Raw genomic sequence first — 21,601 nt, 5'->3', positions numbered from 1 at the left:
AGAAAACTTCAGGCCAATATCCATGATGAACATAGATGCAAAAATCTTCAATAAAATATCGGCAAACCGATTGCAACAGCACATCAAAAAGCTTATCCACCATCATCAAGTAGACTTCATCCTGGGGATGCAACGCTGGTTCAACATTCGCAGGTCTATATATGTAATTCACCACATAACCAGAATCACAGACAAAAACCACATGATTACATCAATTGATGCAGAGAAGGCCTTTGACAAAATTCAACAGCCTTTTATGCTAAAAACCCTCAATAAACTAGGTATTGATGGAACGTATCTCCAAATAATAAAAGCTATTATTGTTGTAAAACAAACCCACAGCCAATATCATACTGAATGGGCAAAAACTGGAAGCATTCCCTTTGAAATCTGGCACTAGACAAGGATGCCCTCTCTCACCACTCCTATTCAATATAATATTGGAAGTTCTAGCCAGAGCAATCAGGCAAGAAAAAGAAATAAAGAGTATTCAAATAGGGAACGAGAAAGTCAAATTGTCTCTATTTGCAGATGACATGATTTTATATTTAGAAGACTCCGTTGTCTCAGCCCAAAATCTCCTGAAACTGATAAGCAACTTCAGCAAAGTCTCGGGATACAAAACCAATGTGCAAAAATCACAAGCATTCCTACACACCAATAGCAGACTTAAAGAGAGCCAAATCAAGAACGAAGTGCCATTCACAATTGCTACTCAGAGAATAAAATACCTAGGAACAAGGAATATAAAGGACCTCTTCAAGGAGAACTATAAACCACTGCTCAATGAAATAAGAGAGGACACAAACAGATGGAGAAACATTCCATGTTCATGGTTAGGAAGAATCAATATTGTGAAAATGGCCATACTGCTGAAAGTAATTTACAGATTCAATGCTATCCCCATCAAGCTACCAATGACCTTCTTCACAGAACTGGAAAAAAAACCACCTCAAACTTCATATGGAACCAAAAGAGAGTCCGCATAGCCAAGACAATTCTAAATAAAAAGAACACAGTGGGAGGCATCACACTTCCGGACTTCAAACTATACTACAAGGCTACAGTAATCAAAACAGAATGGTACTTGTACCAAAATAGAGATACAGACCAATGGAACAGAACAAAGGCCTTGGAGGCAACACCACACATCTACAACCACCTGGTCTTTGACACATCAATAAATGGTATTGAGAAAACTGGCTAGCCATGTGCAAAAAGCAGAAACTGGACCCCTCCTGACACCTTACACTAAAATTAACTCCAGATGGATTAAAGACTTAAACATAAGACCTAACACCATAAAAACCCTAGAAGAAAATCTAGGTAAAACCATTCAAGACCATAGGCATAGGCAAGGACTTCATGACCAAAACACCAAAAGCATTGGCAACAAAAGCCAAAATAGACAAATGGGACCTAATCAAACTCCGCAGCTTCTGCACGGCAAAAGAAACAATCATTAGAGTTAATCGGCAACTAACAGAATGGGAAAACATTTTTGCAGTTTACCCATCTGACAAAAGGGCTGATATCCAGAATTTACAAAGAACTAAAACAGATTTACAGGAAAAAAACAAACTAGCCCATTCAAAAGTGGGCAAAGGATATGAACAGACACTTTATAAAAGAAGACATACATGAGGCCAACAAACATATGAAAAAATGCTCATCATCACTTGTCATTAGAAAAATGCAAATCAAAACTACATTGAGATACCATTTCATGCCAGTTAGAACAGCGATCATTAAAAAATCTGGAGACAACAGATGCTGGAGAGGATGTGGAGAAATAGGAACATTTTTACACTTGTTGGTGGGAGTGTAAATTAGTTCAACCATTGTGGAAGACAGTGTGGGGATTCTTCAAGGCCTTAGAAATAGAAATTCCATTTGACCCGGCAATCCCATTACTGGGTATATATCCAAAGGATTATAAATCATTCTACTACAAGGACACATGCACACGAATGTTCATTGCAGCACTGTTTACAATAGCAAAGACCTGGAACCAACCCCAATGCCCATCGATGATAGACTGGACAGGGAAAATATGTGGTACATATACACCATGGAATACTATGCAGCCATAAAAATGATGACTTTGGGTCCTTTGTAGGGACATGGATGAACCTGGAAACCATCATTCTCAGCAAACTGACACAAGAACAGAAAATCAAACACTGCATGTTCTCACTTATAGATGGGTGTTGAATAATGAGAACACATGGACACAGGGAGGGGAGCAGCACACACTGGGTCTGTTGGGGGGAAATAGGGGAGGGACAGTGGGGGTGGGGAGTTGGGGAGAGATAGCATGGAGAAAAGTGCCAGATATAGGTGATGGGGAGGAAGGCAGCAAATCACACTGCCATGTGTGTACCTGTGCAACAACCTTGCATGTTCTTCACACGTACCCCAAAACCTAAAATGCAATTAAAAAAACAACTATGATTAAAATGTTAAAGGATAATAAAAAGGTGGTGACCGGCATTAATGGATGTAGAATTTCAGCTCAGAGAAAGAGTCAACTGGGAATGCAAGAAGCAACAACAAAAGACAGTATCAGAGGTAACAAACAAAAAACCTTTAATGTCCCAGGATAAAATCCAGACTCCTTCACAAAGCATTTAGGTCCTTTAAAATTTGCCTTCTGGGGTCTCTTGAATTCAGCGCTGTGCCTTAGCGCCCTGTGTATGTCTCTGAATATGCAGATAGACTCTGTTCTCACTGAATTGCGGGTTCTGCTTCGGTCTGGAAGGCCCAGCCCCACATTCCCACTAGGCAGAGTCCTACATCTTTCAAGATTCTGTGTGGATCACATTTCCTCTGACATTGTCTATCTATGATCTTTCCTGTCTCTACATTTCTGTGGCCCCCTTTATGCCCGTATTATAGTCTTGATCATACTTGGGAATAGTTGTTTGTATAGAGTCCAATATCCTCCGTCAGACTTGGTGGCCCTTAGGAGCAGAGATGCAGATGGGTTCCTTTCTGTGTGACCAGATTCTCCAGTACAGGGCCTGGCACAGGAAAGAAGCTTAATATATTATTGCTGAATGAATTAATGAAGTGACTGCTGAATAAATGAATGGCCACAATTCAAAACTCTCTCTTTTAGAAATGGTCAGGGACTGACATCATTATCTTTACTGCTGAGAAACTTCTGGCCTCCAGGGTGCAACTGCATACTCTTGCTTCTCTGTTCTAACCAGTTTCAGCCAGCAACATTCTTTCCTCATTTTTACATGTTAAAAAAACAACAAAAACAAACACTCGATTCTTTTGTTAACCTGAATGCCAAGCTATTAATTCTTGTGGATATTTTGATTTTCTAGGAAGACAGGATGAATTATAAGGGAGATAATGGTGTAAGCATTGGTCTTGTTCAGCATGTGGTTCGGAGGCCAATCTCTTATCCATTATGAAGGAGAAAGTTTTGCTTCAGTGGCATTTGTGTGGGAATATTTAAAAATGGAAAAAAAAAAAAATACCAAGCAAGAATTGTAGCATTCTGTCCCAGGCTGGGTCCCAGTATTAAGTACCTTGCCTGGCATAATGACCACTCACTGCCCTGCCCATAAGGAAATTCTCAGACTTCAGTGTAGTGTTGTTTCTGGCATTTGTAGGTTTTTGTTTGTTTGTTTTCTGACACAAGCACATGATAAGGCGTAACTGTAAGCTGTCATAAGTCTTGTTCTCATCACCAGCTTTTACAGTTTTCCAAAATATAGGCAAGATTAACACAAATCCTTTATAAATTCTTACAAGAAATAAAAAAAGAGGGAACCCTTCCCAACTCCTTCTATGAGACCAGCATTATTCTGATTAAAAAAAAATCAAAGACATCACACATACACATACACACAGACACACACAACAAATGAATATCTCCCATAAATTTATAAAAATATAAAAATCTTCAAGAAAATAGCATTGAAATGAATCCAACAACATATAAAAAGAACTATACACCACGACCAAGTGGGATTTATCAAGGAAGTCAAGGTCGGTTTAACATACAAAAACCAATCACTGTAATATACGACATTAAGACCATAAAAGACAAAACTCACATGATTATGTCATTAGACATAGAAAAAGCATTTCACAAAAATCTAACATCTTTTCATGACAAAAAACCTACAAACTAAATAGAAGAAATACTCAACTTGATAAAGGCCATCTACAAACACTCACAACTAACAATGTACTTCATGGCAAAGACTGAAACCTTTCCCCCTAAGATGAAAAAGAAGGCAAGTTGTCTGCTCTCATCACTTTCTTGAATATTGTACTAGAGGTTGTAACCAGGAAAATTAGTTAAGAAAAAAAAAGACATTCAGATTGGAGAAATGAAGAATAAAACTCTCGCTACTCACCAATGACAAGGTATTATATATAGAAAATCCTAGGGAATCCACAAAAGAGCTATTAGAATAAACAAGTTTGGCAAGTTTGAAGGATACAAGATCACTGTACAATCATTTTATTTGTGTACACAGCAATGAACAATCCAAAAATGCAATCAAGAAAACAATTACATTTATAATAGCATCAAAAAGAATAAAGTTTTTAAGAAGAAATTTACCAAAAGAAGTAAAAGACTTACATACCAAATATTATAAAACATCCTAGAAATAAATGGAAGCAGCCTTGAATAAATAGGAAGATATCCCATGTTCGTGAATTGGGAGATTTAATATTGTTTGGATAAAAATAATCCCCAAATTTATTTATAGATTTAATGTATTCCTTACCAAAATCCAAGCTGATATATTTTTTGGTAGAAATTTACAAGTGGATCTTGAAATTTATATGGAAATACAAGGGACACAGAATACTGGCATAATCTTTAAAAAGAAGAACAAAGTTGGAGGAACCCCATGTCAATGTCAAAATTTACTATGAAGCTACAGTAATCAAGAGTGTGGTACTGGTATATGAGTACATATATAGATCAATGAAATCAAATTTAGAGTCTTGAAATAAACCCTCACATTTATAGTCATTTGATTTTTGACAGGAGTACCAAGGCAATTCAATAAGGAAAGAAAGTCTTTTCAGTAAATGATGCCAAGATAACTGAATATCCACATGCAAAAGAATGAAGTTTGCTCCAGACCTCACACAAGATACAAAGGTAAACTCAAATTAGATCCTAGATCCACATGTAGATCTAAAAATATAAAACTTAATAGAAAACATAGGAATAAATCTTCATGACTTTGGATTAAGCGATGGTTTCATAGATGTGACACCAAAAACACAAATGACAAAAGAAACAATATAGATACACTGGAGTCTTTCAAAATTAAAAGGTTTTGTGCTTCAAAGAACAGTATCAAGAGAGTAAAAAGACAACTCACAGAATGAGAGAGAAAAAAATAGCAAATTATGTATCAGAGAATTGTATCCAGAATATATAAAGACCTCTTATAACTCAACAATAAGCAACATAAAACCCAAATTAAAAATAGGCAAAGGACTTGAATAAATATTTCTCCAAAGCCGATGAGAAAAAGATGCCAATAAGAAAACGAGTATCATTCATCATTAGGGAAACCTAAATCAAAGCCACAATGAGATACCACTCAAACCCACAAGGAAATAAAAAAAGTCACATAAAAACTATTGAAAATGATGTAAAAAAAATTGGAAATGTCATACATTGCTGGTGGTATTGTGAAATGGTGCAGCTACATTTGAAAATAGGTTGTCAGCTGCTAAAAATGTTAATCACAGAGTTACCATATGACCTAGCAATCTCACTGCTAGATATATATCCCAAAAAACTGAAATTCATGTCCACACAAAAACTTGTCCATAAATGTTCATAGCATTGTTATTCATAATAGTTAAAAATGGAAATAACCCTGATACTCATCAACTGATAAATGGATAAACAAAACGTGGCATATGCGTGTGTGTGGGTGGGTATGGGTGTGGGTGTATCAGGAACAAGTATTGATTCATGCTGAAACATGGATAAACCTTGAAAACATTATGCTAAATGAAAAAACCAAAGGCAACATCTTGTATGATTCCTTTTATAAAAAATGTTCAGAACAGGCAAGTCCATAAAGAGGGAGAAAGTAGATTAGTGGAGTGGTTGCCAAGGGCTGAGGGGAGCAGGGTATGGGGAAGGACTACTAATGAGTACAGGGTTTCCTTTTGGGGTGATGAAATGTTCTTAAGTTAGATAGTGGTGATGGCTGCACAACTTTGTGAATAGACTAGAAAAACGGAATTATCACTTTAAAAGTGTAAATTTTATAGCACGTGAATTATATCTCAATAATGCTGTTACAGAAAACATATGCAAGAAAGAGGCTATAGGGAATGCGGGGGTGGGGGTGGAATGGAAACAGCTGACTTGCTAGAAGTGGTGCTATGAAAGGTGACTGTATTTCCGTTTTCTTTTATTATTGTTTCAATGTTGTTTGCACAATAATAATGTGGAAAAAAAAGGGAAGGGGAGCAAGAGGAAATGAAATATAGAAGGTGAGCACTAGCTTTGGAGTCCAGAAGTCTAAGGCCATTATCCCTCACTCTGCTAGTTACTACGTATTCTGGGTAAGTTGCTTCACCTTTGGCCTCAATTTTTGTTTTCTAGATGTGGAGATAGGCCAGGTGTGGTGGCTCATGCCTATAATCCCAGTACTTTGGGAGGCCGAGGCAGGTGGATCACCTGAGGTCAGTAATTTGAGACTAGCCTGGCCAACATGGTGAAACCCCATCTCTACTAAAAATATTTAAGAAAATTAGCTGGGTGTGGTGGTGGGCACCTGTAATCCCAGCTGCTCTGGAGGCTGAGGCAGGATAATAGATTGAACCCAGGAGGGAGAGGTTGTGGTGAGCCGGACCTGTGACACTGCACTCCAGCCTGAACAAGAGCGAAATTCTATCTCAAAAAAAAAAAAAAAATAGAAGAAATAACAACTTTATAGGACTGCTGTGAGGCTTACATAAGCAGATATGAAGAAGGTACCCATAATTCTAATTTTCTTTCATCTTCATTTATTTCCTCAAACAGGGAGCATCTATTACATACTTGGGAAATAGATGAATTAAGATTGGACCTTAAACATCTTGGAATTTTGAGAGGAAAACAAACCATAAATAAACTTTAAAAGTTCATCAGGAAACTTGATAGCCACAGATAGCATGTTGGATAAGCTATCTGCATAGGCCAAATACATTCAGGAACTTGTTTTGGGAGCTACTGGTGAAGGGGCCAGATCAAGAAATGAAAACGCACGGGAGATAGAATTTGTAACCACAAATCCTTATATTGGCATATATTTGTAGGAAAGTGTGCTTTCTTTCTTTCTTTCTTTTTTTTCCTGCCTCAGGTTTATTTGTACAAATAGCACAGGAGGACCCCAGCCCCATGCAGATGGCAGCCCCGGGGGGGGGGGCACCAGTCCTTCTGTCCTCACGTTGGCAGACAAAGATATCTACTCTGAAGCCTTTGTAGGGGCCTGGGCACCTTTGAGAGTCTGAGCTGGAACTGAAGCTGGAGCTGAAGCCTGGGCCTTGGTTTGATCCTTGGCCTTGGTCTCGACCTTTGGCCGGCAGAGCCTGAGCCCCTTGGCAATGCGTGCCCGAGCACGCTTCCCAAGCTTGGGGTGGGCAATGTAGGCAAGTCGATCGAGCTTGCGGCTGACACCCTTTGGGATCTTGGGCTTAACCTCCTTGGGCTTTACGAGGGCCTTGATGGCCTCGGCACGTGCACTCATGGCCTTGGCATTGTTGGCCTGCATCTTCTTTAGGCCCTTCTTGTTGTGCTTCTTGGCAAAGCGCATGTTCCTCAGGAACTTGGGGTCCACCCCCTTAAGAGACTCGTATCTTTGTGATCGGGGTTTCTTGATACCATTTCTGTGCCATTTTTGGGACTGGTTGTGTGTGGTGTGGTTCTCGGACTTGGCCATGTCTGCACCCAAGCCACGGTTCCCCCAAAGTGTGCTTTCATGTGTATTATCAAATGCAATTCTCAGAAAAATGCTACCAAGGAAAGTAGTATTGGCCTACTTCATAAATGAGAAGACTACATCTTGGAGAGGTTATGAGAGTGGTCTGGTTTTATAAAGCCAGCACACGGGGCAGGATGCCTTTCACTCTGCCCTGATGGCCTCTTCTGAACATTCTTGGTTACATGCTACTAGGAAGGAAGATGGAATAGGTGAAGTACCAGAAAATGAGGAGGAATCTTCTCCAAGTCATGTCTGTTAAAAAGTATTGGGTATAGAGCCTGGTCCCATTAGGGTCCAGTGAGAAAGCATGCCAGATGACAACCCAGGACCTGGGTCATCCAACAAAGACTGAATGCACTCCTTGAGGAAACAGCCATGTTCCGTAGATCATGAATATGTAGAAAACACTTCTCCAGAGAGCTCACTAAGTAACGAGTTGGGGGTGAGGAAGAAAAACATGCGTCATTTTTAGAGCACCTATATTGTACTCCTGCTTCCCCAACAAGCAGGATGCTTGAGGCATTATAACAGCCATTTTCAGCACTGACACTGAAGCAGCACTGAGGACCAGAAAGGTCAAGTGACTGTCTAAGTTCACAGAAAATCTGTAGTAGAGAAGAGAGTGAGGACTCAAATCAGCCCCTTTTCACTCGTCATGAGGAATCCAGATTCTTCCCTATGCAAAGACATTGTCTCAAAGGCAGAGGGCAGAATCAACAACCTGTCAGAGCTCAGAAGTCACAGTGCATCAGGAAGCTGTGGGGGCCATGTCTGCTATTTAAGCGACCCTAAAAAAATATCAGCCCACACCTTAAGGTAAAGAAGTGGGATACTTAGCTGGATATCTGGCACAGAATAGGGGCCTCAGTGGGTCCTCCAACTGCCTAACTGATCTTTGGTTTTGATGGAACTGGCCCTCAGCTAGAAGCAAAATACGTCTCTTTACCAAATACCTCTTCCTTGAAGGAGAAGGACAGCAGGTATAGGCACAGGCATTTAGCACAGAAACCCAGGTGGGTCCCCCTGTGAGGCTGCTAGGCTTTCTGTGCTGGGCCAGCTGGACTGACCACAGTTCTCATTTATCAAGAGCCATAATCAGCCCATTATTTGGCTTCAGTTTCATCCCCAACCCCTTGACCCTGACAGGTTTGTGATCCCAAAGGCTCCTTACCATTGGATCATCTTCAGAATTAAATAAAATGGTAAGCTATTAGGCTCAAAAGCCAGCACTGTGCCCAGCACTCTATAACCTCTCTGTTCAGGGAAAGCAGAAAGGTCCCCAACTCACCCACTGAGGTGAAGTAACTCCTATCACTCTGCAGTGATTCACAATGACCTCAGGGATTGACATCCAAGTATGTAGACTTCTCAGCTGATTCCGCAGGGAACTCTGGCAAAGCTCAGTAAAGGGAACCTGGAGTCAGGAAGAGGTCACGCCTACAAATATCTCAAAGGTCTGGAGGAAAGAAGACAGGCTTTGGGAGCCAACAGACCTATGATACATCCCAGCTTATCTTCAGACCCATGACAACACCCGGCTCTGTCCGTCACACCTTCTAAACGCATCTTAAGAGAGCTTAAGTATCAGCTTCTTTCCTGGCTGATGTGAATGTAATCTGCTGTTTTTATGAAGGCTGGAGAGGCTAAGCAGGTGGACAGATTTAGCGGGTGATTGGTAATATAAAACTAAGGAAAGGAGAGGTGTGTAAGGTGTGGTGCTGGTTGAAATAAGAATGGGTGAAATGACAAGAGAGTGTGTGGTCAATAAAAAAGAGACAAAAATGAACCACAGGGAAAATTGCATTTACTAGGGTAAGCGGAAAATAAGTTAAAGCTTGAATACAGTGTGTTGAGAGGGGATAATAAGGAAAACTAGGAGAAAATCTTGTCCCAGGAAACATACAAGGAATTGTCTAAGGGTTGCCAACTGTTTGATTTTGAAAGAGCAATCATAACATTTATTGATGGTGTACCATCAATAAATGTTTCCTACAGATGTAGAGGGCAAAGGTAGCAAATAGGGTCCTTTTTCATGGGCAAATTCCCTGATTGATAATGTTTATCTAAAGTATTGTGTTTGAAAAAGTTGAGACCTCATCTGAATGCAGTGGTAAAGAGTTGTTTCAACAGCGATGTTTGCAGGGGAGTGGAAGAAAAGAATGGCAGCCCACAGGCCAAATATAGTTAATGCTGTGAGGTGCCACCCAGACTACCTCCTTGAGGACTGAGACACTAATTCCTCCAGCAGCAGAGACTGCTGCTGTTGGCTACTGACAGCTCTCAGTTGATTCTCTCTCCAGGAATGGTCTTCAGTCCAAGAGAACTGTCACCTGTGGGCAGTCCACAGCTATCATTGCAGTGGGCAGTAAGGCCAACTCCCTTTGACTCAACGTGAGACATCTGAAGGGCAGCCCAGCTCCAGAGTTTCCTGTGGAATCAGTTGACATTTTTGCTGTGAATGCCTTGCAGCTCACCTCCTCCCTTTCTTCCCTCACTCCCTTACAGGTGCTGATCCTAAGAGCATGCTACAATAAACTTTCTGCCTGCAAATCTTTGTCCTAGAGTCTGGTTCTGGGGAATTCAACCTAATTGTCCTAGAGTCTGGTTCTGGGGAATTCATGTATTTGCCATTCCTGCACAAACTTTACCTCTTTCTGCTTAACTAATAGCTTGTTTTCTATGTTTACTTACTTCTTAACAAAGAAAGACTCAATGTTAACCAAGGGGAATAACTTGTAATCCATTAGCTTTCTCTTTTTTTCTTAGTGGCAAGGAAATTCAAACATAAATTATTGATTCTTTCTTCTCCTTTGCCTAGGTTAGAGGTAAGTTTCTACTTTAATTTTTCAGTACAGATGGCGTTTTGCCATACTGGCCAGGTGGTCTTGAACTCCTGACCTCAGGTGATGTGCCCACCTCAGTCTCCCAAAGGGTTGTGATTACATGCATGAGCCACTGCTCCTGGCAGTTTCTACTTTAGGCTTGAAGGCTCTCTAATCTATAAATGATGGGTTGGCTCTATTCCTCTCATTTTCAGTCAGTTCTCCTTCCAGCCTCCAAATCTAGAAGCTTTTATCCATGACTCACTTTTTGGAATCATTATAGATCAAAGGTATCAGTAGGAGGATGAACAACATGTGCTAATAACTCTCATTGGCATAATGCTTTCAATTTATATGTATGTAATATTTTATAAACACGGCAAGTCTTTAAGGTTACCATTATTTCTTTTGAGCAAAAGGAACAGAAAGGCCAAATTATTTCCCAAGTCACATAGCAGACTTATTGCAGAACCTAGACTAGAATCTGGGTTTTCTGACTTCCAATCAATCCAGTTACAGGCAGAAAGTGTCCAGCTGGCCTCTACTGCTTTCCTAGAAATCGGTGCATGATTTCTAGGAAACAATGGAAGTGGCCCAGGAACTCCCCTCACCATCCCCCCCTTTGCAACATTGCAGGACCCAGGGATCTCTGTGGTGACCAGATCCTGGAACAAGAACTGATTAGCATCCTGTAATCCCGAAGATGATCTAACAGTCCAGTGCTAGAATCTCTGATACCGTCATGACCTATGACTGTCTTGTTCCTGTTTGGACCATTTTATTGACGGGAAACTCATGATTCAGAAAGCTGCTTATTCTGTGTTCCCTCATCTGTACAACTGAAATGACAGCGAACAGGGAAAGCTGTGATATTTAAATGAGAGAATGATCGCTGTGATATTTAAATGAGAGAATGAATGCAAAGCACATAGTAGGAACTCATAAAGAATTCTCCCAGAAAAGCTGGCACATCCTGCTCATTTAGAGCTGTTTGTAAAGGCACAGCTGAGTGAATCTGGGAGCCATGTCCATGCGCAGGCAATGAAGCTGCTATCTGCCTGCTAAAGAGACATGCCAGGGGCTGGGATGGAAGAGACAAACTTCAGCTTTCAGATCTGCCACTGCAAGAAAACCAGAGTTTTTGCTGCAGTGGCACTGGGTGGGGTGGTAGGGGCGGGGGGGCATGTGGGTGGTAAACAAATAGTCAAACCCCACATGACCATGTGGACTGGTGACACCCAGGTGACTCTGTGACTCTAGGATGGATGGGGAAGCACATAAAACCCTTCTCAAAGACAACAAAACTGCTTTAGTTTTGTGAAGCAGTGGCTTGAAAGTTGGTCACTGGTGCGATGTGCCTAAGTTAGGATGCAGCTGGCATAGGACAGCACTGTTTTCCTCTGTCCAAAGAAAGTTTGCAAATAAGAGTAAAATTCAAAACATTTTTTTTGAGACCAAGTCTTACCCTGTTGCCCAGGCTGGAGTGCAGTAGTGTGATTTCAGCTCACTGTAACCTCTGTCTTATGTGCAAGCGATTCTCCTGCCTCAGCCTCCCCAGTAGCTGGGATTACAGATGCCCACCACCACACCTGGCTAATTTTTGTATTTTTAATAGAGACGGGGTTTCACCATGTTGGCCAGCTGGTCTCAAATTCCTGACCTCAGGTGATCCACCCACCTATGCCTCCCAAAGTGCTGGAATTACAGGCGTGAGCTACTGTGCCCGGCCAAAACATTTAATACCTGATGTGGTATTGGCACACTGCCAATGAGAATAGACATCAGCTGCAATCAAACAGCATGGCCATGGGGGTATGTGCTAGCCAAATATCCACCGTGGCAACAAAGAAGCCCATCCTGCAGACAGGGAGAAAAGGATTTGCATGGTGGAGGCCCAGGAATCAGTAGAAAATCATCTGCCTATCTCCTTTGGAAGGCCCAGAGAGGATTTCATTAAACTCTCAGGGCCCTGCAGAGTATGATTTAAAAACCACTGGTGGGGGACGGAGGGAAGTAAGAGCCTTCAGTGTCCAGCTTCCAGTCCCAGTATTGTCACTTCAGTGTACCGGGCCAGCCTCCAAAAGGGCAAAGTCCTGGTTCCACTCAAAGACAAGTCCATGAAGGCTCTAACTGATGGGTCACCGTGTTGTTAATCAGCATACCTGTCCCTTTGCCAACAAGTGTTCATATGTGGTCTCCCCAAGCACTTGTTCCTGTTCTAGCTTTTATAGATGAAGGCACCAGTACTTCTCACTGCAGTCCCAGGACTTAGAACATAGCCTGGATTCATGCAAATTGAGCCCTGGTGCTGGCAGGAGTCAGGGATCAGAATCCTAGTCCTGCCCAGGTCGTCCCCAGAGCCACTCCAAGCCCCGCTCTTTCCCAGTGCAAATGTGTCTCCATGCTGCTGAACTTTCACTGAGAGCACATGTTTCTGCTACCTTCTGGATGAAGTCACAAGGGGTCAATTATCTTGCAGCAGTGAAGCTGGCATACCATTTCCTTAGCTTGCATAAGACGAAGTTCCACATGATGAAACAAGTCACTAGTCCATGATGTCTTGGGGGAAGGCACTAGAAGCAAAGGCCCCCCCTTGAGAGCAATGCACCAAGACCTTCCTTTTCTCCTGCCCTCGACCATCAATGAGTTTTCTGTAATGGACTTGAGAAACTCAATAAATACCCCCAGGAAATGCCACTGAAATATTTCCCCACTGTTCTCCAAGGATCTCACAAGATTGTGCCTCTTGAGGCTGATTTTGTCCCCACTTTTGTCTAACAAATTAGGTGTGTTCCCCAGGAAGTCACTCTTTTCATGCTAATTCTATTAGTGGCTCTTCATGTTGTCTTTTACACAGGACTACAGCTTCCCAGCCTTCACCAGCTTCGCCCCTTCTAAATGGAAACTTTGTATAGCCTTGGATTCCAAGGCATAGGATTTGAGTGACAGCTTCCCAAGAATTCTCTGAAGGAACCACAGACATCGGATGTGGCTATGACACATGCAGATACACCTGCAGGAGGCCAGCACATCTAGGTGAGACATTAAGCACCAAGCTTTCATGTCAGTCAACCTGGGTCCCATTCCCAGGTCAGCCACTTGGGAATGGGATCTGGGAAAGTTACTGAAAACTCTCTAAGGTCTTTTCTTTAGTGTGAAAATGGTTTTAATAATAGTATCTGTCTTATAGGGTTGCTCTGAAAATTAAACAAAATAATATATATAAGGCACTTAACACTATGCCTAGCAAATAACTATTCAGCCATTGTCAGTATTGTTAATTATTCATATATCAATCAGTTGCTATAAACCGTGTACTCTGTAAAGGGCTGGGACTCCCAGTTTCTGCCCTCAGAAACCTCACAGTCCGATGGGAAAGGACCACAGGAGAACCAGCAGTTAGGATGTAGGATGGTAAGTACGTTATTAATAATCATTTTGAAAACACTACCATGAATGGGTGACAATTTTTTTTGCTAGCCACTGTGTGCTACATGCTTTATGTAAGTCAAGTGCATAAGCTTTCTAGTCTAAATACATGAGTTCAAATCCCAGCATTACCACTGAATAATTATGAAATCTTGGGCATGTTAATTAACTTCTTTGAAACTCAGTTATTTCATCTTGCAAATAGGTACAGAAGTTAGAAAAAAGAGGATGGGCTTGGTGGCTCACACTTGGCAACATAGTGAAACCCCATCTCTATTAAAAATAAAATAATTAGCTAGGCATGTGCCTATGGTCCTAGCTACTTAGGAGGCTGAGGCAGGAAGATCACTTGAGCTCAGATGTTTGAGGCTGCAGTGAGCTGTGATCACACTACTGCACCTCAGCCTGGATGACAGAGGAGAACACTGTCTCTAAAAAAAAAAAAGTTAGAAAAAAATATGTGTAAGATGTCACCAGAGTGTCTTGTATATGGTATGTGCTTCATAAATGTCTGTTGGCTAGAGGAGTTAAAGTGCGGTGACTAATGGGTGTTTGGAAAATGCACGCTAGATGGCTATTGTTCCCACCTCTAGAGAGTCTGACTGGATGGCTTTGAAGACCCAGGTAACATGTCCACCTAGGCTGTGAGGCAGGACTGTGATGCTCAGTAGCTTACCTGGTTTGGACCCCGTTCTGAGCCAACAACTGCAGCCACAGGGACCAGAGGCTGGCACGCCAATGGGGTTTCTGGGAAGAACCAGGCAGAATGTTCTAAACAGGGCAGGCCCTTCAGGACCAAGGTAGATAACGGGCATGGGAGTGTAGCAGAAGGAAGTTCATGCTCTAGGAGAATGTGGATGCTCTGGGGTCTCCCAGGTATCCGCAGTTTTGCATATCCCAACCTCATAGCATTGCCAGGATGGCTTATGCTGGCTCCAGGTCAGGCCTTCAGGGGCTGACAGTAGGCAATTCACATCATATTTCTCTTTGTCCCAGGGAGAGCAATCCTAGTCCTGCCTTTAATGTATGCTAATGAAGTAATCAAATACAAAAGAACCTTCCGAAACATAAAGCACTACAAAAATAAGGCATCATCATTACTGACACCATTACTACTGCTGCTGCTACAATTACAACTACTAATGACCACTAAGATTTATCAGTCTCTGTGTGTCAGTTATACTTCAAGGATAATCACAAATCATCCCCACAGCCTGTTTACACAAAAGATGAAGACATTGAGGCTGAAAGAGACAAGGCTACTACCAGCCCCATCACTGACTTTGTATGAATTTGAAAAAGAGGTCTCTTCTTCTGGGCAGATGTAGCCCCTCTGGGACACATGGCTTGGCTGGTTTTTAGCCCCCACTAGCCCTTGAATAAATAGGGCTAGTGGGGGCTATGCAGGACACACCCTTAACATTGGTTCACTGCAATCTCACAGAGAAGGTAAGTGGGCAGGTTCAGTAGAAAGCTAAATCAGGGACTGGGTACAGTGGCTCACACCTATAATCCTAGCACTTTGGAAGGCTGAGGTGGGCAGATCATCTGAGGTCAGGAGTTTGAGACCATCCTGGCCAACATGGTGAAACCCCATCTCTACAAAATTAGCTGAGTGTGGTGGCAGGTGCCTGTAATCCCAGCTACTCAGGAGGCTAAGGCAGGAGAATTGCTTGAACCCGGGAGGTGATGTTGCAGTGAGCCATGATCGCACCACTGCTTTCCAGCCTGGGTGAAGACAGTGAAAACTCTGTCTCAAAAACAAAATCAAACAATGAAAAGAAGCTAAGTCAGCACTTAAATGCAGGCATGTTCCAATACACAAAGCACAGGTACTCCAGGTGGGCGATTGCTGCCTGGAGCCAGCATCTTGTATGCATACCACAAACACTGGCTGTCCCTCTGCACACTCGGCCCCATGCTGCTACTGTGGAATGCACAAGGATGACACAGACAGAAGCTCATACCCCAGGGAGTGTATTATCTTTGAGAAGGAGCAGAGGTACTTCTGCTCAGAACACACCAGCCCCAGAACTGAGACAGTGCCCAGAGAGGAACAAAACCACACAAACCCAGTCCTGTTGACACGAATGAACATTCTTGTAGCAGGGCTTGATAAGCCTGTTGCTAAGCCTACCTCGCTTCCTGCCACTGAGCACCTGGCTCTTGGCTCAGGAAAGATAATCACTCTGGGAACCAGCTCTCCTCAGGAGACCTGGCAGACTGCTCGCAGTCCAGGGCAAAACCTGCCTTTCAACAGAGCTTCACCTCCTCCCATGTCAGACAAGGGGAAACTCAACCTGTAAAGGAAAGGTTTGTACACACACAGTTCTACTGAGAGTCTGCAGTAGTAAGTGACCCTCCAGGAAAGGAAGGAGCCCCAGCTCTCCCAGCTCAGAGTGCTTCCTAAACAAAGACCCTAAGTGTCCTGCTGCGACAACTTGAGACCCCGGGATGCTCAGGTTCCAGAAGCACCCGCAGCTATCATCTGTCAGTCCAGACACCAGCACTGTCTGTGCTGAGGTTCAAGCGGAGAGATCAGACAAGCACTGGGGTGGGAGTGGGCGCTGCAGAGGGCAGATGCGGGGAAAGGGCTTTGGAGAGACCAATATGAATAGTAGGCCTTTTTGTCTGACCCCAACTAAGAGAGCAAGGGAGAGCTGTGATCTGAGCAAAGATGAAAGAATGATTGGTCTCCCCTAGTAATCAAAGAGTTTAATGAGGCTTATTAAAAGCCCATTTCTAGGTCTTGTTGAAAAATTACACCCATAAGTGTTTTTTTTTTAAATAAGAATTGTATCCTAGGGATTCAACACACATGCACACTCCCCCAAAATCCCATACCGCACACATGCACAGTCACATTCCTACAAAACCTGCATATCATGTACATCACAGCAATCTAGGTGCATCTACATCAACAATGGTCACAATTCACAACATACACATAGATTGTAAGACAAAAAAGCCAGATCCCTGAGGTCATTTATGTATCTTTTGAAATTCCATACTTTGAGGAAACCCTAGAGCTTCATCCTCAAGGAGTTGTCATCTACGTAAACAAACAGCATAGCCTCTAATCCCCAGCAGCCTCTGTGTCTTGCCTGAGGCAAGACAGCTCAGCAAAAGCAGAAGCAACCGTGCTTGCTTTACAGTCCAGGATCGTTAAGCTTTGGTAAGAAAGCCACAGTCTTACAGCAAGGTCACTGCACAAGAAGGGGCTGAGGTGGGCTGTGTCACTCCTTCTACCCATGGTGGATTCTCTCTGATATGCTAAATCCCAGGCACTTGATAGCCTCAGCCCTGGGCCTGGAGCAGGTTTCCCTTGGCTCTCTGTTTACTGTGAGCTCACAGCTGCCTTCACTCTCAGGCGGAGAAAACACTGCTTTCTGGAACAATCAACTAGATGCAGAAAGGAATCTCTTGCAGAAAATTGTCCCCCCACCCACAGAGCGGTGCAGATCTCCCCAGCATCCTACTCACTGCCAAGGGGTAGAATGCAACAATGACCATTCAGATGCTACTTCTGCCAGCTGGAACAGTCTGCTACTATTAGAAACAAATGTTTTGGAATTAGTGAATCTGGGTTTCAAGCCTACCTCTGACTCTTACTCACAGTATGGCTTTGGCCCACTCTTTCAGCCATTGTTTTCTCCTTTGCAAAAGGTGAGTAACAACTTCCTTCTACCTTATAGAGTTGTGGGAAAGACCACAGGTACCCTTCAAACTGTATCCCTAAAGCAGATGCTAGAAATTCTCATAATGAGATGATAATGGGAACATGGAGGAACTCACTGATTGGGTTGTGAACTCCTCAAGGGCAAAGCCTATGTTGTATTTATCTTGTTCTCTGTGCCCAGCACTGAGGCTGGCACTGAATACCCTGGGAGAAAACAGTGTGAAAGAAAGCAAGCAGAACGAGTGAATTCATGTATTAAGTGGCTTGCCTAAGTTCACAGAGCAGGTCATTGTGGGATCTGGGCCCAGAACTCTTGACCACACTAATCCAGAGCTCTCTGTTCTAGATGTACCAAGCAGCTGGGTCTGCTGAAGCGAGAGTGAGTGTCACAACAACTGCAGCATGGGCCAGTTTTCAATGAGCGCCACTATTCCCAGAGAAAGACTCAATGTTGGCCAGGTATGGCCTAAAAGGGCTTCACAGACTCACCTGTAAACATGCCAACTCCACATTGGGAAAAAAGAGAAGCCACAGGTGCAAGTAATACTCAAATGCCTCAAACCGGCTCAACTTATTTACCGACTTATTCCATACTGACATGAATTGCACAACACAGAAAAGTCACAGGCCTGGGCCAATGGGTCTGGCAGGGGTTATATTGTGCAGACTGGAAGCTTATCTTGATTTGGGTTCACGTTTAGCATCATTACTTACCTACTGACCAAGTGTCCGAGAGATCACTAGCCCTCTCTGATTCTCAGTTTTTCCATCTGCAAAACAAGAAGACAATCACAATTAATTCCTTGAGATCTCTGGATTAAAATGCATCACAGGTTTTATGCCTAAAATTGGTTACCAAAACTACATATGATTCCATGTAACTGGGAAAACTGCAAGTGGTCAGGGGCTGCAAAATAACTGTTTAAAAAATGAAGTGCAGTAATAAATTAAGCATGACATCAATAGTTATGTGTCAAGGAGGACGCTTGCTGGTGGTGCCCAACTCTCAGCACAGAAGACTCAGCCTTCCGATCATTTGGGCACTTACTTTTATTTTTTATAGATGTCAAAATAAAAAAAAAGACCATTAAAAATACCAGGAGAAATAAAGCCAAAAAAAGGACCACGACCTCAACACATTCACTTCAAACAATTTGGGATATTTTTTCTTTTCTTTTCCTTCTATACATAGTTTACCTTTTTTTAGAGCAGAGGCTATAAAGGTATACCGTATTAAAAGCACCATGCCAATTGTGATTTTCCTCTCCTGCCACCTGTGTCAGGCCATGACAGTTGACCATTGCCCTTCCTGATTCATTTTCATTCTCATCATTTCCGTCAGTTTCCCCATGGCCTTTCCAGGTGAGTGGTCAGGTCTCTGACAGGCACTGTCCGCACCTGAGCCCAGAAGAGTGAGAAGTGAACAACTTTCAGAGCCTTGGACTGGTCTTTCCCTAGTTTAGTTTCAGTTCCCTCATCTGAAAAATAGGAAAACCGGACCGGCTGGTCACAGATTTCTTTTATGACTTAAAAAAGCAAGGCTAAGGAAAAGAGAAGGAAACTCATATATTTCAGTCCCTACTATGTGACAGCTAATGACCTAATAATATCTACAGGTATGATTTCATGATCCTTATAACCACCCTGGGAGATTTTATAGGCAAGAAAACTGCAGCTCAGCAAGGCTCAGCGATCTGTCTAAGGCCTGATGCCGTAATTTTGGTACCCCGTTCACATTTTTGCCATATCCATGCATCACCTCTACTACCATTTACTAATTTTTCCAAATCAATTAATTCATGTTTTCTACTTAACTATATTTTTTAATGATTTTCAAAAATGTTTTGCAGCTCTCTATTTCTGCTCTTTCTCTCCAATGAAAGGCAACCTTGCAACTAACATAGTTTCTGTAATTACAAAAGGATTGCTAACAATGTAAAGGAATTTGTCATGGAAACCATTCAAATAACATCTAAGAAGTCATAGGTGTGAGGTGCTCTCTCTCTCTCTTTCTCTCTCTCTCTCTGTGTGTGTGTGTATTTCTGGCTGGGCGTGGTGGCTCATGCCTGTAATCCGAGCACTTTGGGAGGCTGAGGAGGGCGGATCATGAGGTCAGGAGTTCAAGACCTTCCTGGTCAACATGGTGAAACCCCATCTCTACTAAAATACAACAAATTAACCAGGCATGGTGGTGGGCACCTGTTGTCCCAGCTACTCGGGAGGCTGAGGCAGGAGAATTGCTTGAACCTGGGAGGCGGAGGTTGCAGTGAGCCTAGATCACGCCACTGCACAATATAAATAAATATATATATATATTTCTACTATTCATTAAAGTAAATACTTTTGGAGTTGAAAATGCTCATCCATGTACTATGCCAACTCCCAGCAGTGCCCCTGCTGCACTTTGGGAAGCTGGTCTGAAGTCCTTCACTGCACTGTAACTTCAGAACTAAAGTCTTTCTTATTTCAAAGCTGAAATCATAAAAATACCTAACACTTAGACCATGTCAAGTAGGTCACCAGGGTCACACAGCTAGTAACTGAAAGAGCCAGGGCCGGGTCTCTGCTTGCTGGCGTCTAACCCAACCCAGTGCCCCAGTGCCCCATGAGCGCCCTCAGCTTCCCCCACCCTCCTCAGGCCCCAGATCTGTAATTCTGTGCCATCTGGTCACCAATGAAGTTGTTTTCAAATCCATACAGGGTCATCCTGTTTTGTTTTGTTGTCCTCAGCTTTTCTATAAAGTTACTAGATCATATGGTTACTTATTTACATTCCCAAATGGGTGCTTGAGTACAAAGCTGCATAATTTCTAAAACCACGTTTAGAACATATGAGGTGAAAGTGATTATTTATTCAATGATCCAAAATAGTAACTGAGAAAATAGAAAACGCTGATAAACTAATACCCAGGAACACCATTGCCCCTGCAAATGAGTGTGCAATCCCAACCCAGGCAGGGAAGTGGGAGAAAGCGGCAAAGTGACTGCAATGGACACTGATCGAAGCTGTTGTCTAGTGTCTTTCTAAAGCTCTAAGTTTCCACTTCCTGTCATCTGGTTTTAAATTAATTGGCATGAATCTTTTATGACCAGAGAGCAAACAGGTTGAATGTCCCACTGAACTGGGTTAGGCTTACTTTCTGCTAAGCTACAAACTGTGCAGAAGCAGGAACACAAATGAACAGAACACTGACTATTGATTCCCTGTCCAATGGCACCTCTTCTAGGAAGCCTTCTCCCACCAGCCGGGCCAGAATTAGTTACTCCCTCTCCTGGCTTCCCTTGAGGCAACACTTATTACAGTCTCTGTTACACTGCAGTCACGCATTGTTTTCTTTCTTTTTTGAAGTATTTTCTTTCTATGTACTAATACAATAAAAACTCACCTACCACCATCAATATGATTGTAGATATATTTCCTTCTAAACATTTTTGTATGTATGCTCACACACACAGACATCTACACAATATACATTCAGATGTTTTACGAAGTAAGATCATGCCATACAAGCTCATTTTAATCTATCTTTAATTTAGTAAAATAGCAGGTTTTTTTTTTTTGAGACAAAGTCTCACTCTGTCATCCAGGCTGGAGTGCAGTGGTTCTTCCTTGGCTCACTGCAACCTCTGCCTCCCAGATTCAAGTGATTCTCCTGCCTCAGCCTCCTGAGTACCTGAGATTACAGGCACATGCC

At 42.5% G+C, this 21,601-nt stretch overlaps 1 protein-coding gene across 27 annotated transcripts in view; it reads right to left on the bottom strand.

Moving 5' to 3' along the window:
* TENM4 (teneurin transmembrane protein 4) overlaps positions 1-21,601 on the bottom strand; it is a 3,204,727-nt gene that overhangs the window by 668,958 nt on the left and 2,514,168 nt on the right. For 12 of the 27 annotated variants that reach the window (XM_054241401.2, XM_054241402.2, XM_054241403.2 and 9 more), the window contains exons 1-2: positions 18,621-18,652; positions 2,384-3,023 (exon numbers count right to left, since the gene is read on the bottom strand). In XM_054241401.2, coding sequence (XP_054097376.2) covers positions 2,384-2,402 — 19 coding nt within the window. In that variant the 5' untranslated portion in view covers positions 2,403-3,023; positions 18,621-18,652. Of the gene's footprint in view, positions 1-2,383; positions 3,024-18,620; positions 18,677-21,601 lie in introns of those variants that run through there. The other 15 variants (XM_078340117.1, XM_078340116.1, XM_078340118.1 and 12 more) reach the window with 3 other exon arrangements.

Source organism: Callithrix jacchus, chromosome 10 (assembly GCF_049354715.1).
Source record: "Callithrix jacchus isolate 240 chromosome 10, calJac240_pri, whole genome shotgun sequence".
Lineage (NCBI taxonomy): Eukaryota > Metazoa > Chordata > Mammalia > Primates > Cebidae > Callithrix > Callithrix jacchus.
Note: the sequence above shows the minus strand (reverse complement) of the source record. Positions and strands in the feature narration are given on the sequence as shown.